Source organism: Macaca fascicularis, chromosome 1 (genome assembly GCF_037993035.2).
Source record: "Macaca fascicularis isolate 582-1 chromosome 1, T2T-MFA8v1.1".
Lineage (NCBI taxonomy): Eukaryota > Metazoa > Chordata > Mammalia > Primates > Cercopithecidae > Macaca > Macaca fascicularis.
The window spans coordinates 148265458-148281209 of NC_088375.1; the positions used below are offsets into that span (position 1 = coordinate 148265458).

Genomic DNA, 15752 nt, shown 5'->3' on the forward strand with positions numbered 1-15752 from the left:
GGGGATAAATTCTCTCCTTGGACAAGTTACTATCAAAATAAACAGCTACCACTTATTATTTATTTTGAACTAAAAATGTCATATTATCTTATTTACGCCCCCCTCAATAACCCTATGAAGTAGACAGTGGTATGCTGGTAAATGTTTAATAACAGTTTTCTGATGAAGAATAAAAGAAAGGAAGAGAAAAAGGGAGGGAGAGAGCAGGCAGGCCTGACTCGTAGCAAACGCCAGTTTCTGTGGGGTAAATATTCTTCCATGTGTGAAACCATGGTTGATTTCCTGCTGTTAATGTGACGTCACTGAGTGCACAGTTAGGATGAAATTGTAGTGGCACATCCATACAAATGCAATAGACCAGAAATAACCTCAAGAATTTAGCTCAGGGATCAGCAGAAGTTTTCTGTGAAGGGCCAGATAGTAAATAATTTAGGCTTTGCTGGCTATAAGTTCCCTGTTGCAACTCCCCAACTCTGCTACTGTAGCAATAAAGTATCCATAGATAATATGTTGACAAATGAGCATTGCTATATTCCAATACAATTATTTGTGGGCAAATTTCATATAATTTTCACATGTCATGAAAAAGCCTCTTGATTTTTTTTAACCATTTAAGATGTAAACCTGTCCTTATTTTGTGAGCCATGCAAAACAGGTAGTGGGACATAGTTTGCTGACCCTGAGCACAGATAATAGTAAAAAATAGTAGGAAAAATTAAGAAGTGTTGAGTTTTGAGTATTTTGTATATTTGTTTTCATATATTTTATTGTAAGCTTATATCATTTAATTGTTATTAATAACTACGTTTAATTACTGGTTTGCAGATTTCCTAAAACTTTAAAAGCTGACTCTCATAAAAGTAGGCATTATTATCCCTATCTTACAGGTGAGAAAACTGCTTCAGAGAGGCTATCATGCTCTTTATAACAAAGACATATTACACAGTAGTGAAGGAGCCAGGATTAAAACACAGCTGCCTGATTGTGGAGACTAAGACTTTAATCAGTTAAAGCAGCTGGAGGCTGCTAGATTGCTAGATGACTGAGATATGGTCTTCTGTACACAATGATGTGGAAAATAGCCATATAATGGACATTCACTTTCACTGCAAATTCACAGTCTACTTCCTCAACCAGGGATATTTACCTGTGAGTAGAATGTAGCCAGCAGCAACTTTTTGTTATATATAGAATTTTGGATTGTAATAGGTCAGAATTTTGGAAAAGGATCTTGGTTGGAAAGAGTTTCAATTAGGAGCAAAAATAAGCATTAGAAATTATCTGTGGATTTCATTTATCTGCATTATCTCAACTTTTGGCCACATTCTGAATTTGTTCCTCCCAACCCCCGAAAAATAGGATGTCCTTGACTATTCCAAACCTTTTGCCTCCTCCAACTCTCACCCTTACTTCCTGAAAATAAAAATAATTAAAAACTGATAGAAGAGGCATGGTGTCCCGTGCCTGCAGTCCCAGCTACTTGGAAGACTGAGATGGGAAGACCACTTGAGCCCTAGAGGTCGAGGCTGCAGTGAGCTGAAACTGTGCCACTGCACTCCATCCAGCCTGGAGGACAGCGGGGAGGGCGAGCATCAGGATAAATAGTTAATGCAGGCGGGGCTTACTACCTAGGTGATGGGTTGATAGGTGCAGCAAACCACTACGGCACATGTTTACCTGTGTAACAAACTTGCACATCCTGCACATGTACCCTGGAACTTAAAATAAAAAAAGAACTGATAGAAAAAATGATAAATGTTTACATTCATTTTCGTTCAAAATGTTACCTCTGCCATCTTGCTGGACACATCCAGCACTAAACAGACCACTATGTCACCAGCCTGTACAAGCGAGAATGTGGGAGGAGGCGGAAGCTCAGTCCCATTCATGGGAAAGCTGTGGTGAAAGTCAGCGGAGTCTGTGATTACATCCCATGCACTTCTGAGGCTGCACATCCGGTTCTGTAGGTTTGGTGCTTCTTGGTTGTGGGTACTTGCATTACAAAATTCAACCACCTGGAAACAAAAACCGTCTTTAATAAAGAAAGGAATGCCTCCCAAAGCAAACATAGTTCTCATTCTCAAGGAAGTATAGGTAACAGAAAAGGTGAACTGAAAGAAAAGAAATCAAAAGTGGTACAGTAATATACCTCTTTCCTTCAAGAATGACATCAAATTTACAAATAAACCTTGGCTTTCTTGCTGGAAACACTAGCACCTTTGCGGTCTGAGAATAATCTCTATTAAAGTTTATTGGTATTAGATAACAAACCATATATGTGTATATATACACATAATCTTAGTCTTGAAAAACAAAAGAAAACAATCTCCTTCCTCCCTTAGCACAATATTGTGTTAAGAAAACAGCCAGGAGAAGTTATCATGACCTACTCCTATTCCAAGCCTACTCCTTGGAATAATATTTAATGACCACTGCGCCTTTATTTGTTGATCAGTCAATATATATTTTTCTACCTCAAATATTGATCTCTGTAAAAATAGATAAGGGGATAAACAAATTTACTTCCTGATGCCCCCACCTCTCACTCAATTTGGAAAATAGATATAATTTACAGAAATATAGATATAATTCACTGAATGATACTGAACCTATGTTAATCCCCCACTTAAAAATGTGGTTTGCATTGCTAAGTAATGCATAACCATCTATTCCCAGTGGCTCTATTCCTACAAAGAGTCGATACTTCCTGTTAACACAGCCATGGAAATTTAGAGCTAGAAGCAACTGAATAGCCTCTCTTGTCTAAGCTCTAATTTCATAGAAGAGAAAGCTGAAGCTTTGAAAGGTTGATAACTGCTCAAGGATATGAGTTTCTTAGGACGGTGTGGGGACTGGAACAGAATCTGATTTTGCTTTGCGTTGTTTAACTCTTTTTCTTCCATTTCATGACTATGGTTATGGGATTGTAAAACTTTTCTGACAAGATATTTATGAGTAGGTCTTTCAAAACATCGTGAAGATAGTACCTAGTCACAAATAATGTGGATCAAATGCATTAGGTTAGTATCAGATATTAAAGCTATAAATAAGAAACATAATGGATGGGACAAGAAATATGAAAAATTACCCTAAAGTTACAAAATAACTCCTAGTCCTGACTAAACCAGAGTGAAATAAAATAGCATGTCAATCCAAGGGGCATTGGTCAGCCATGGAAACAAAGAGAAAACTCCACAGAGGCATGTGTGGGCTGTACCCCCAGATCTGTGAAGAGATGACCCACAGATGTGACTTACAGGTTTTTGTGAACTTAGAGAGATATATCAGGTCATGAAGGCTGATGCTACTAACCTCTGAATCACCTAACTCCCTCCTTTCTGATTCCATGCTCTCTGACCCTGCATCTGGTGAGAATTGGCTGTTCCAGGCTGCTTCATCCAGAGAGAAAATAAGTTGGCCAGAGGATGCACGTATGAGATTCCCATGACAGAGTACTCTTTTTAATTAATAATTTTAAAAATAATATTCTGGATTTATATGCTAGTCTCTTGTCAGTTAGTTAGCATGGAATATTGACAAGGTTGGGTTTCTGCAAAGCAGAGTTGGTTGACTTCCCCTGGTGATACCTTACCTTTAAGTTCTAGACTATTCAAAACAAAGTAAAGAGATTTAGGAAATGCATTTCAAATACAGAGTGGCCTGCTATCTCAAACGAGAGAATTATAACCATTTGTTATATCAATCTCATTAACCCAATGTGATTTCTTATGAAAGGATACAAGAACACCAGCATATGAACAATTTATTTTGTGGTCCCCAGAGTCCCCTTGTTAAACCTCCCAGGAAAGCAAATAGTCACTTTCCTAAAGGTGTCATTTTGGTAATTATCTTGGGAGCTTCAATTTTTAAATCTGTAGAATAAAAACTAGATGAACTCTAGGGTCCCCCAAGTTCTAAAGTATAGTGCCTCTTAATTGTCTTATAATTTAAATACTTGAAACATGGGAAGAGAAGGAATCCTGCAAGAGTGTGTCATTCCAAGGGCATACTTACAGAAGATAAACTTTGCATGAACATTATTGATGCAGTTGCATTTTGGGTGCTATTGTAGATAAAGGTGCATCCTTCTTTAAAAAGCTTACTAATAATACAGTTTTCTTGGGGGCAAGGACCTTTTTCACACACAAAAATGCCTGTGATGTCAGATGAACACCTAAAAATGGAAAGAGAAACTGTTTCTTCTTGACTAGCTCATATAATTGTTTCAAGGATTGTAGCCTGCTAGATATATACAAACCTTTAAAAACTGCTCTGCTGGCGGGGCGCTATGGCTTACGCCTGTAATCCCATTACTTTGGGAGGCTGAGGCAGGTGGATCGCCTGAGGTCAGGAGTTTAAGACCAGCCTGGCTAACATGGTGAAACCCGTCTCTGCTAAAAATACAAAAATTAGCCAGGTGTGATGGTGGGTGCCTGTAATGCCAGCTACTCAGGAGGCTGAGGCAGGAGAATTGCTTGAACCCAGGTGGTGGAGGTTTCGGTGAGCTGAAATCGTGCCATTGCACTCCAGCCTGGGCGACAGGAGCGAAACTCCGTCTCAAAAAACAAACAACAACAACAACAAAAACAAACAAAAAACTGCTTTATTAAGAAAGTTCACTAAGTTAGAAATGCACTCTATTTTATTTTAAAGCATTTTATCTTGATGGAGGGGCTCCGTATTAACAAGGGCTTTAACAACTAAATAGAGTCAACGCAAAAGATACCAGGAAATCCAGATGGACATGAGTGGCAAGATCCTGGGTTAGCACTCCTTTGAGTTCATTTCCACTTGGTATCAGGGAAAAAAAGAGAATGAACATGTAATGATGATATTTAACAGAATTCTTTCCTAAATAAGCAATCTCAAATATTGTTGATGGGAATGAAAAATAGTGCCACTTTTAGGAGAAGAAGCAGTCAATAGCTACCCAAATCACCCTTTGACCCAGTAATTGTTGATGGGAAACAACCCATGTGTCCATCAAGAGGAGACTGGTTGGATAAATTATGGTACAGTCACATAATGGAACCCTATGCAATTAAAAAACACAGAGAGAAGAAAAACATATATTTCCATTCATTTGAATTTGCCTGAAGAAATACTGAAAAAATAAACAAGAAACTAATCAAAGTGGCTACTTAGAGGGCATGAGGGGAAACAGTGAAGATACTGCTGCGAGCAAGACAGCTACAGGCGTCACTTTTTATACTGTTTTGATATTTGAACCACATAAATACCAATTTAAAGAAAAATGCCATATAACTTAAGAACTGAAAAATGAAAGGATCTCTTTCTTGTCAACTAAGTTTTAGCTGCAATTAAATTGATTGCTTAAATTAGGCAATAATTTAATTGCTTAAGTTATAAGCAATTTTAGAGTCAAATAATGAATTATAACATGAAAAGAAGTACTAACCTTGTCACTTTAATTTGATTTCGCCCATTTATATAGAAAGGTTTGTCATTGTTATACTCATCAAACACACCCCAACGGAGATGGGCCCATTCGTGGACAAACACTCGGCCTGTGGAAGAAAGAGCTTTTGCTTTTGAGTTTCTAAAATCTCAGTAATGTGCCTTGCTAACTAGTGAAGACGTAACATGTCTTGACTACACATACTCATTCCAAAGAGTTTAAGTTACTTCCCTCTCTCCCCTTTTCATCTCCCCTATCCTATTCACATTTCCTCCTACTTCACCCTACCATCATAAAAAAGGCAGCATGAAAATATGTTTGGTCTTGTAAATGCAGTAATTTACTTGTTGCACATCTATTTGAAGCTAGTGAGTAGTCCCACATCCTCTCATCTCCCCAGTGAAGCTGCCCGACAGGTTTCTATTCAGCTTCATAGAGGCCTCTAAGTTCAGGGTTTGGAGAAAGGGAAAGAAGCATATCCAGATAGGCAAATAAAGCTTTCCTAATCTTCTGTCTGAGCTATCGAAGCAGACCTGCTTCTTTTCTTGCAGGTAATTATTCTATCTAGAGCAATAGTTGAAACCTAGGAGCTAGGGAAGGAGGAAGGAGCAAAAAAGGAGACTACAGAATGTTCTCTCTCAGGGAAGGACCAGCCTGGATGGTCCTTTCTCTTTGATTTTATCCCTTATTCTCCATGTTTATGTATATTTTACAGCTTCTAGGTCAGGGAAACCCCCATCCTCAGCATGAGATCCCTTAGAACTTTCTCTCTCTCTAAATCTTACATTCCCTTCGAAGTTCAGACCATAACTTTCTCATATAAGCTTTCCAGATGAACTCTCCTCCCAAAGCACACATTTCTTTTTTCTGAATTATTTTAAGTTCTGGGAACTCAGGAAGTGTGTGCTGAGTTGACTCAGGCTGTGGCATATTGTGTAATTTTTGGACCTCGAGACAAAGGAAGGGAGGGTAACAGTCCAAGCTGTGAGTGTTGAGGGAAAGATTGTGCCTACTCATGAAATTTAGAAGTGCTGATGAAATCATGCTTGAGCAGAGATTATCAGCATCTCATGGTTACCAGGAAAGAAAAAAAAAACTATATTTTTCTAAAGATTTATAAAGCGTTTTGTAAAGTGTATTTTGTGGAGTGTGTCACTCCACTTCCTGCTAACTATACAGAGGATAACAAAATCCTCGTTAACAAAACCCTAGTTTAGATTTAACTAGGGATAAAAAAGAAAATTAAGACATCATTTGAAAGGCATTACTGTTAAGTTAAATCAAAAACAAAAAATAAAGATTGGGATAGATAGTCCTTGACTGGCGAACTGTGCTCACTATTTTCTCCTTCAGATCTCACTTACTAAATACCAGTCCCAAGGCCTATAACCCTGGCTTCTCTCTCAAACTCCAGCCATCAATATCTAACCACAGGCTGAACCACTTTCCCTGGCATAGTCCACTGCTCTTCACCATGAACTTGCCTAGATCCAGACTTGTGGGATTTCTTCTTTAAGCTGGTTTTTTTCCATGTCTGACAAAAACCTGGTGTGTGCCTTGTTCCTTAATGCTGTCTCTACATGCCTCTTGCCTTTCCTTCTGTAGCCGTTCAGACCTCTTTTTGTTTTTTATCTCCGGAATATTTCTCATCACTTAGAGTTGCTAGAATTAAGTATGATAACATTTGAAAAGCAAACCACAGAGCGGCAGCACATAGGACATCTTCATTGTCCTTATTACTATTCTTCCCGTCTCACGGTCTCCACCCATTTTTAAGTCTTGTGACCTTGTATCTCCAATTCTCCCAGTTATTCTCCTGATATCCAGTTTCTCCCTCATTGATCAAAGGAAGCCAGATTAATCTTAAAACACTGCTTTGATGGAGTCACTCCTGTGCTTAGAAACCTTGAGCGGTGACTTGAAAATGTGGCCATTTTAGTGCATCAACTGCCCTCATGTGCGTTTCAGCATTTTCTCCCACTGCCCACAGTCTCCCTGCACCATCATCGGGGTCTCTGTCTCTCCTACATGATTTTTCTGCTGCCACAGTTTTTTTCATAGTCTTCCCACTATTTTCTCCCTTCTTTCCATTTATCAAAATGATGTTCAACCTTGAAGACCTTTTCCTTTGTGAGACCATTTCTGACCACCCTTGGCTCTAAATGACCTTTCCTTGACTGAATTCTTATAGCACTCCTCTCTGGGCCACTAATCTGGTGCTGAACTCTTTCTGGTTCACTTTAGCCCCTCATCTTTGCATGGGTATAAGGGCTATCTCCCCATTTGAATGATAAGTCCTTGACAAGTTTCAGGTTTTGTGAGCGAGTCCCTTTCAGCACCAAGCACGGAATATTATAAGTAGTACCGTTCAATGGCTATTGTTTTATTGGTCCCACTTACCTCGTGATCCGTAGCCAGCTGTTAAGTTATCATTCAGTAGGAAATTAGGTGTGAAATGAATGTATTTTCCCTCTTTTCCACACCCTCTGTACTGCAGGGTGTATGGATCATCTCCATGTGCCCCATGCCAGTCAGTCACTATGACATTTGCCTACATTAAAAGAAATGCCTTGTAACACTTTCTCAGCTCTGATGTTCGTGACACAAATGTATACATTCATTAAAGCACTTTGAACTGTACACTTAACATATGTGCATTTTATCATATGTAATTATACCCCAATTTAAAAACAGAATTGAAGAAAAACGCCTTGTGGATGGAGTTTAAAATGCACCCACGCCTACATGTCAATAAAATCACTTGGGACTTCCAAAAAGGTCTATGTTATAAAAGATTAGCAAATTTTTATGGAACTTCATTACTTCCATTTGATCTTTCCACATTCCAGATTAAAATATTCTCAAAAGTCAATCCTATAAAAGTCTGATATAACAAAAGACCATAAAATGTAATTAAAATATTTGAAGAAATTCTAAAAGCATTTATACATCATTCAGAACCACTCAGAAGGCTGTAAAATGTTACAGCCTTTTGTGAACAACTTTCTGTGGGTTATTTTACTGGTGTAAGATAATAGAACATTATTTCTTTGAAAATTTGTCCTTTCTTTCCTGTAACCAATTAGATCAGCAAAACAATCATTCCAATGAAGTTATATTTCATCTTATGGCCTGACCACTTCCATTACTGTTGCTAAAACATATTTGAAGTCCCAAACTGAAATATCTACTCATATAACTATCAAGACAATAAAATGTTATATATAACATTGTTTCTTTTATTTTTAGGAAGAAAGATAACATATTATTCTGGATATGCCCTTAAAAGTTAAATATGCTGTTAAGTTTTTTAAAAAGCTGATTTTGGAAAAATAGATTTAATATGATCCAATATACATAATTATCACTATATGTACAATATGTATATATGTTGTGTGTGTGTATGTATGTGTGTGCATCTGTGTCTGTGTGTGCCACTGAGGAGAAGAGGACAATAATATTTTTATTTTTATTTTCCATATTTCTACATTATTTAATTTTTTAAATGAACATAAATTACTTTTATAATAATTAACATTTCTTTTTGGAAAGATAAGAATTCAAGCCGAAGTCATTACAAGGAAGTACCTACAGAAAAGACTGAAGAGGTCATGCTCCTGGAGAGTCCTCACTTGGATAAAACCTCATTCCTATGTCTGAAAATTTGTCCTGAGGCCAAAAGGAAAGAGTGCCCTTCATGGAATGGAATACTCAGATGCTGCTTGGGGTTACCTTATATCTTATAAACCACAGTAATTTAGCTCTTACCTACTTTTCCTAACCCTTTCCCCCTTCCCTGATTCCTACCTATATCACATTGTAGACTTGCAAGGACAGGAACTACCTTGTTGGTCCTTGGGTTCTCTGCAGTGCCTGGCATGGCCCCATACATAATGATCATTCACTAAGTGTTTGCTTAACTGACATTCTGAGGTTAAAGAATTGGTATCCAACAGATATATGAACAGCATTCAGTGACTATTATTTCCTTTGGTCTTTCCGTTCACTCATATTTTCACTTTTGCTTTACTTATTTATTTCTCTCCTCTCCATTAGGATCAACAGTATTACCTATGGCAACCTGGTTTTGGTGTTTGTTGTCTCCAATACTTCTTAGTTCTATTGAAGGCCAAATAGATGCATGAAATCTCTGTCGACAACTAGAGACAACAAAGCTTAGTGCAAAAACCATGGGTTTTGGAGTCAAATAGACGTTCAAATATGGCTCTGGAATTTACCAGCTATTTGATTTGGGACAAAGTCCAGACCTTATTCAAGCCCCAGTGTTTTAATTTGTGATCACAGAAATTAATTTTAAGTTATGTGATAATTAAATAATATATGTTAAATGCCTGGCACTTAGTTGGAGCTTAAACACTAACTCTTCCCAGTTTTCCCCAGTTCCCCCACCTATCCTATCTTCATGTGCAAGCATTCTCAAATGCTTTCATCTGGTCATAAGTCAACAGCTTTTCACAGGCTCTTTAACTTCTTCAGGACATTGGGGTACCTATCTGGATTGCTATACCATTCAATTTCTGACAGAGTAGCTTCGAAGGAGAGCTAAGGATGAAACAGACTTAGGAAATTTCATACTGCGGGTCAGAAATAAGGAAAGGGAAAAGCTGTACCGCATGTTTGAGTCATTCTGTTAGAGATGTAGCTACAGTCTCAAACCCACTCCATTGCTGAAACCCTGAGCTAAGTTGTCAGTGCCTCTGCTTCTAGTCCTTCTGGTAACTGCGATGGACTCTTGTTCACAGTTGACTTCAAACAGTGATTTACCATTTATATTATTTATCAGTTATTTTTAGTGTGCATGCTAGTATGTACCAGACATCATCATGGGTGCTTAATCATGATCTGCAACTTATGAGAGCTTTTCAAGGTGAAGTTCTTCTATAGGTGGAAAAAAAATGGTAGCCATTCCCCTATTCGCCCACATCCCCACATCCTTCCTCCCTTCCTTCTAATCTCTGTATTCCCCTAAAACAATATCCTGGACTTGAGTTAATGTGAAATTCTGATAGTCTACACCATGGCATGAGACGGCAGTCATATTTTTAAATGCCTGGTGGTTTATATTTCTGTCTGGACATGCATGTTTATTGCTCCTGACAGGATGGTAAATGGGTATACTCATAATTGGAACTGTTCCCTTTGTAGCTCATCCTCAGTAAGATAAAACTAGTTCTTGATCCTTAACCAAACTTTTCAGAAAGGATTCCATAAGTTACAAAATAAAGAGCTCTTCTGAGAAACTACTTAGGCAATGGCATTTGACTCATTTTTTACTCTATAATTAGGATTCATTTATTCTCATGTATTTTGTTGATAACATTCTACCCATTAAAATTATTTGCATTGTTAATACTGATTACTTGTTTTTACTTAACTTCTCACTTTTATAGTTTAAGCACAGTATATTTTGGTGTTTGTTTTCCCCTTGAGATCATTGAGTAAAATCCTGGATTCTTACCTTTTCATAAGATTCTTGTTTTACTTTGCTGTAATTATTAGCTTTCCATGTGGCAGGTATTAAAATCTTTATATCTCTGAAAAATACTCTTCTCTTGGTAGCATTAAATAGGTAAAATGAAGCTTCAGTTATCATTTCCTATAGCCAGACAAAAGAAAAACTTCCTTTACCACTTGTAAATCCTGTATGTTTTGGTTTTCTGGTATGCTTAAACAGTAATAAAAATATTGAAATATTTTGAAGAGACCTAGACTTTGGGAAAACATAGGAGTAAAATTTTTAAAAAACTTTAAATGACTATCTGGAAGATTTTAGGACACTAATTATATGTCTGTGCTTGCCTTCATAGTTTTCCCAATTTTGAGAAAGGCTTTTAAGCTTTTACTGAACAAATCCTTTTCATGTCACACCTGTGTGCACATTCAAGACCACACCTTATGATGACACTGATTTCACTAGAGCAATACCAAAAGGAGGCTCATACATAATAGAGCTATGATCCTCCCTTGCCATATTAAAGTAAAATTGTCAATTATGTTATAGCTCATTCAAGTGAAAAGAAATAATTTTGCTTTTTGGCCCACCATACAGACTCTCACCCCTTCTGCCTGAGAATTCTCACCCTTAGGATGGAAACCAGCAATATGATTTTAACAAGCAGGCTCGTTACCATGCTTATTCATCAGTTAAATATTCAATCTTTGTTGACACAATGGGTTGTTATTTTTCTAAGTTGCTACCCCAAAAACGGTAATGTAGGAAAACAAAAAAGCTGAAATTAGTAGCAACCAACAATAACAAAAGAGAGGGCTAGATCAACACTTTGTTGAGCTGAGACTACACAGAATTAGATGAGCAAACTGGCTTAGTTAGCCATAATCATAACGCTGTGGCGTTATCTTTTAAAAATGCTGTTCTCTCTACTACTCAAATACAAACCAGGCAGGGTAGTTAGCTTTTTAAATAAGGCTACAGGTCTGATCAAATGGTATACTAGTATCAGTTCCATAATTTCCACTCACCTTAATGTTTGAGATGAGGTTCTGATTCTCAGGTACCTGAGGATTAATTGCAATGAGCAATCCATTATACCCATTGTCTCGAAGTTGTATTCCAGCTCCCAGGAATGGGAGTTCTGAACTTAGGGCAACCAGGAGAGTCACAAACTTCAGGTTGCAAACAGGACCTGCAATGCCTCTTTGCGTCATGTTGTGGAGAAGCCTCCAGTTCACTCACACTGAGCCTGCTGCATACATTGTGTCAGGTTTTCAATGTGGATGCAGAAGGTTTCTTTCTGAACTTGCAAGGTTTTAGAATACAAGATGAAGGAGGTGTCTTCTTTGAAAAGTCTGGGGTGGATCCATCTGGGACCTGCCTCTACTAGTCCTTTTCCTCTAGGCAATGCTACACTTGCCTGTTCTGTGGCTGAGCTGCCTCCTGAATCATGGTTGGGCAAGAAACCTTCTGCTCCTCATTCATTTTATAACTTCTCAGAAAGAAGAGAGAAATAAGACCAAAGGAGCTTAAAAGCAGGAAATCTGGCTGGCTTGGCAGGAAATTAGTATATCTGGACTGTTCAATCCCCTTGCAGTAGAAACACAGAAACCTATAGTGATTTTCCTCTCCTCGTTTCTCATAACCTCCTCCATCAGTTAGCACAACTACTTTCTACTGCCCTCAAGTCATTTTTCACTTGGTGTAAGATTTCCTTGGCTGTTTATTTTGAAGATTTAGAAATCCATTCAGCAGCCCAGTCCCTAGAGCTCTTGGGTCAGAAAGTCTGGGCAAGCTCTCAGCTGATGGCTGGGGGTCAGGTATCAGATATCCCCCAGGGAGGGCCAACTGCCAGGAACTTGGGTACCTGTGCAGGCCTTTCCCTCTGGCCTTGCTACCTTTTCTCTCTGCATAAGGAAGAAGAATAGACTTCTCCTTCAGCTGTCTCCTAAGGGCAAGGTCCCGCGTCAGTCAACCTTCCATTTCTCTAGGACCAAAAACAGGATCTAATCTACAGTAACCTTCTCAAATATTTTATGACTGTTTCATAATACCTGATACTTACCTCATGCTTTAAAGTTTTACATATGCACTTACTTAAATATAAATACTCTGATGCAGGTATAATTCGTACTTTTCAAGTGAAAACACCGAGTCTTGGAAATTCTGATTATGAAAATTAGCCAATGAGAGAAGAAACTAACATTTATTGAGTGATGGATTTTATTATGCCTATTTTATGGTTGACAGAACTAATGTTCAAAAAAATCTAAGTAACTTGTTCAAGGTTGGGAGTATTATTATCATACTAGAATGAACCAACTGACTTCAAATTCCAGTTTTTCAATATATCATATTCTCTCTTAGTTACTAAATTATCTTAGCAACCTCGTTTCTCCCTCTTCTTTGTGTTTAAAAATGCCGCACAGTGACAGCTATTGTAAAACTAAAGAAAAAGTTTTATTCACAGCGTCAGAGCTCCACAGCAAGCAAAACCTGAGACTCTTCCCTGCTGTGGCCCCGTCTCTGAATGTCTGGGGAAGGAAGTGTAGCAGTTAGGAAAGGGTCTGTCCCTGCTGTCAACAGGGATTTCACCAACATTGTCTCTTTTCTGCTCTACTGTCCATCTTCATGGGCCGTGTGATGTCACTCTTCTTCACACCAAGGTTGGAGTCTTCTGAACCTGGGCTTTGATATTGCACTGCAATGTTGACAGATGTTGGGATTTTTTCCCCTTGCTGTCTTGCTTGAATCCTATTCTCATGCCTCTTCTCACCTGCTTTTCCTTCAAATTCCAGCTGTATCCTGGAAGCCTGCTGAGCTCCATAACTAGGTCGAATTCCCTTCTTTCATGCTTCCATAGCATCAAATAACTCACCTTTGCAGCATGATCATGGCAACAGTGTCACATTTATATTGTATAATTGATTGTCAGCTTCCTGCTGTATGAGGGAAGGGATGGGGTCTGTTTTTATTCAGTACTTCCCCAGCACCTAGCTCAGTAAACTCTCTGTTGAATGACTGAATGAATGGAGTCAGGAGAAGTAAATAAAACCAGATAGTGAAGGAGCCCTGGATTATAGTGTAAAAATTATTTCCCCTACTCTTGTTTTCTAGAAGGCATCTCTTCTGTTCTAGAACAGTTTCCCTCTTGCTCCCTCTTGACGGGCAGTGCTTGGGCATGGCGCTCTCCCTTGAGTATGAGATGACGCTGGTCATTACGTGGCTGCCCAAGTGTCTCACCCTAAAGTTCAAAGGTCAGCTTAGCTGCCTTTTCTCCCGAACTGAATTCCCAGCTCTGGTTTTGTTCTGCTTGTTCACTGTGTCTTTCAGAGTAGAAGGCCGGAGGTGTGGCAGCTCCAAAGGCTCTGTCTGTAAATGTGACTCATTGAGCAGAACAATGCACTTCATTTCAAATATCCTTGGCAGGTTATTTTCTTATGCCAACCTCTTGTGATTTTAAGAGTAAAAATATTCCCATCGATAAAGCAATATGCTCAAAAACTAAACTCGTAAGCACACTGCAAGAGTGACTTTTTGCCAACACCCAGGGAAATTTTTCTTGACACTTGTATAGGTTGTTTGCTGTGGGAGGGAGTGATTGAGGACTGACATTCAGCACTCTCTCCACTTGTTTTTATCATTACGATGATTCCCTTGGGATGTAAGGGTGGAGAATATTGGCTAGAGAGTGCATGCAACTTTATAAAGAACAGCCACAAACGAACAATTTTTGTTCAGCTTTACTTGGGTTGAAACCTGAACAAGCTCACTCAGGCTTTGCTTAGCCTGGGTTGAGAGTCTAGGCATGATATCTACCCTTGTCTATCTGCTTTTTTTTTAAACTTATAATTCACAGCCCTTTTTGTTTCAGCAACCAGGCCTGGGACTGGGCCAGTTGAAGGTCTCTTTTTACTGCCTCCTTCTTTCAGCAGGCTGACCTTACAGCAGACAAAACTAAAAAGGTGGAGAAAATGAAATTGACTAAAGGAATTAGAAATTATACCTAGCACAGCATCTTTTTGTGAAGTGTGACTTTGTCAATAAAGTGAACTTTTTATCCTTTCATTAAACAAAAATTAACTGGTCATAGCCATAGATTTTAGATTTTATAATATCTGAGAAAGAAAATATACCTAAAGGAAAAGAAAGGAGGAATACAGTTTTTAAGCATTTATTTCAATGTTATATAAACTCTAGGAATCTGCTTTGCTTTTATTCTGCTTTCAAGAAAATTTATTCAATTTCAGTAACTGAAGAATCTAAAGCACATCTTTGTTAATTGTTTGACTCTGTAGTTCAACCCGGCCCCAGAAAGAAGGGTCTATTTTTTTCATGGAGTCAGCTGGTACAGACCCACAGTCTAAGTGAATAAAACACCCAGTTGGTGTCTGAGAAGTCAGGAGATTTGGCATCCTGGGGAAATCAAAGAAAATTTTGGATTATTTCCTCTCAGGCTTTGGTTTCAACAATCCCATTTAGAAGAGGAAAGTGAAGTACACTGTATGGTTGGGCTACACAGCTCATGGGCCACGTTAGTTTATGTAATCCCTGTGAAATAAATCGGAAAAGAAGTGAGACAAATTGTCAAGACTAAGAATTTAAACAAAACACAGAGTTTGCCAAGAGCCGAGATGGTACATTTCCTACCTCCTTTATCTCATTTCCTTCAAATTTAGACTCATTTTCAAAGCAAAGCAACAAAGTGGATGGTCCAGATAGGGTCTGGGAAGCCATTTTTGTTGTCAAATCACTGCCATGCCAAAGCATGGAGATCAAGAGCAAAGGTGAAACACAATGAAACATAAACTTATAATTGAGCACGTCAGGATAAACCAGTTGGTTTCAGAGAGAGATGCT

General features: G+C 38.4%; 1 protein-coding gene across 1 annotated transcript in view; it reads right to left on the reverse strand.

Annotated features, from left to right (window-relative positions):
* LOC102128992 (calcium-activated chloride channel regulator 2) overlaps positions 1–12215 on the reverse strand; it is a 31537-nt gene extending 19322 nt beyond the window's left edge. Inside the window, exons 1-6 of the mRNA XM_005542825.5 lie at positions 11921–12215; positions 10899–11036; positions 7820–7970; positions 5420–5528; positions 4015–4174; positions 1788–2015 (exon numbers count right to left, since the gene is read on the reverse strand). Of these exons, the coding sequence (XP_005542882.3) occupies positions 1788–2015; positions 4015–4174; positions 5420–5528; positions 7820–7970; positions 10899–11036; positions 11921–12106 (972 nt within the window). The 5' untranslated portion in view covers positions 12107–12215. The remainder of the gene's footprint in view (positions 1–1787; positions 2016–4014; positions 4175–5419; positions 5529–7819; positions 7971–10898; positions 11037–11920) is intronic.
* Positions 12216–15752: the final 3537 nt, after the last annotated feature.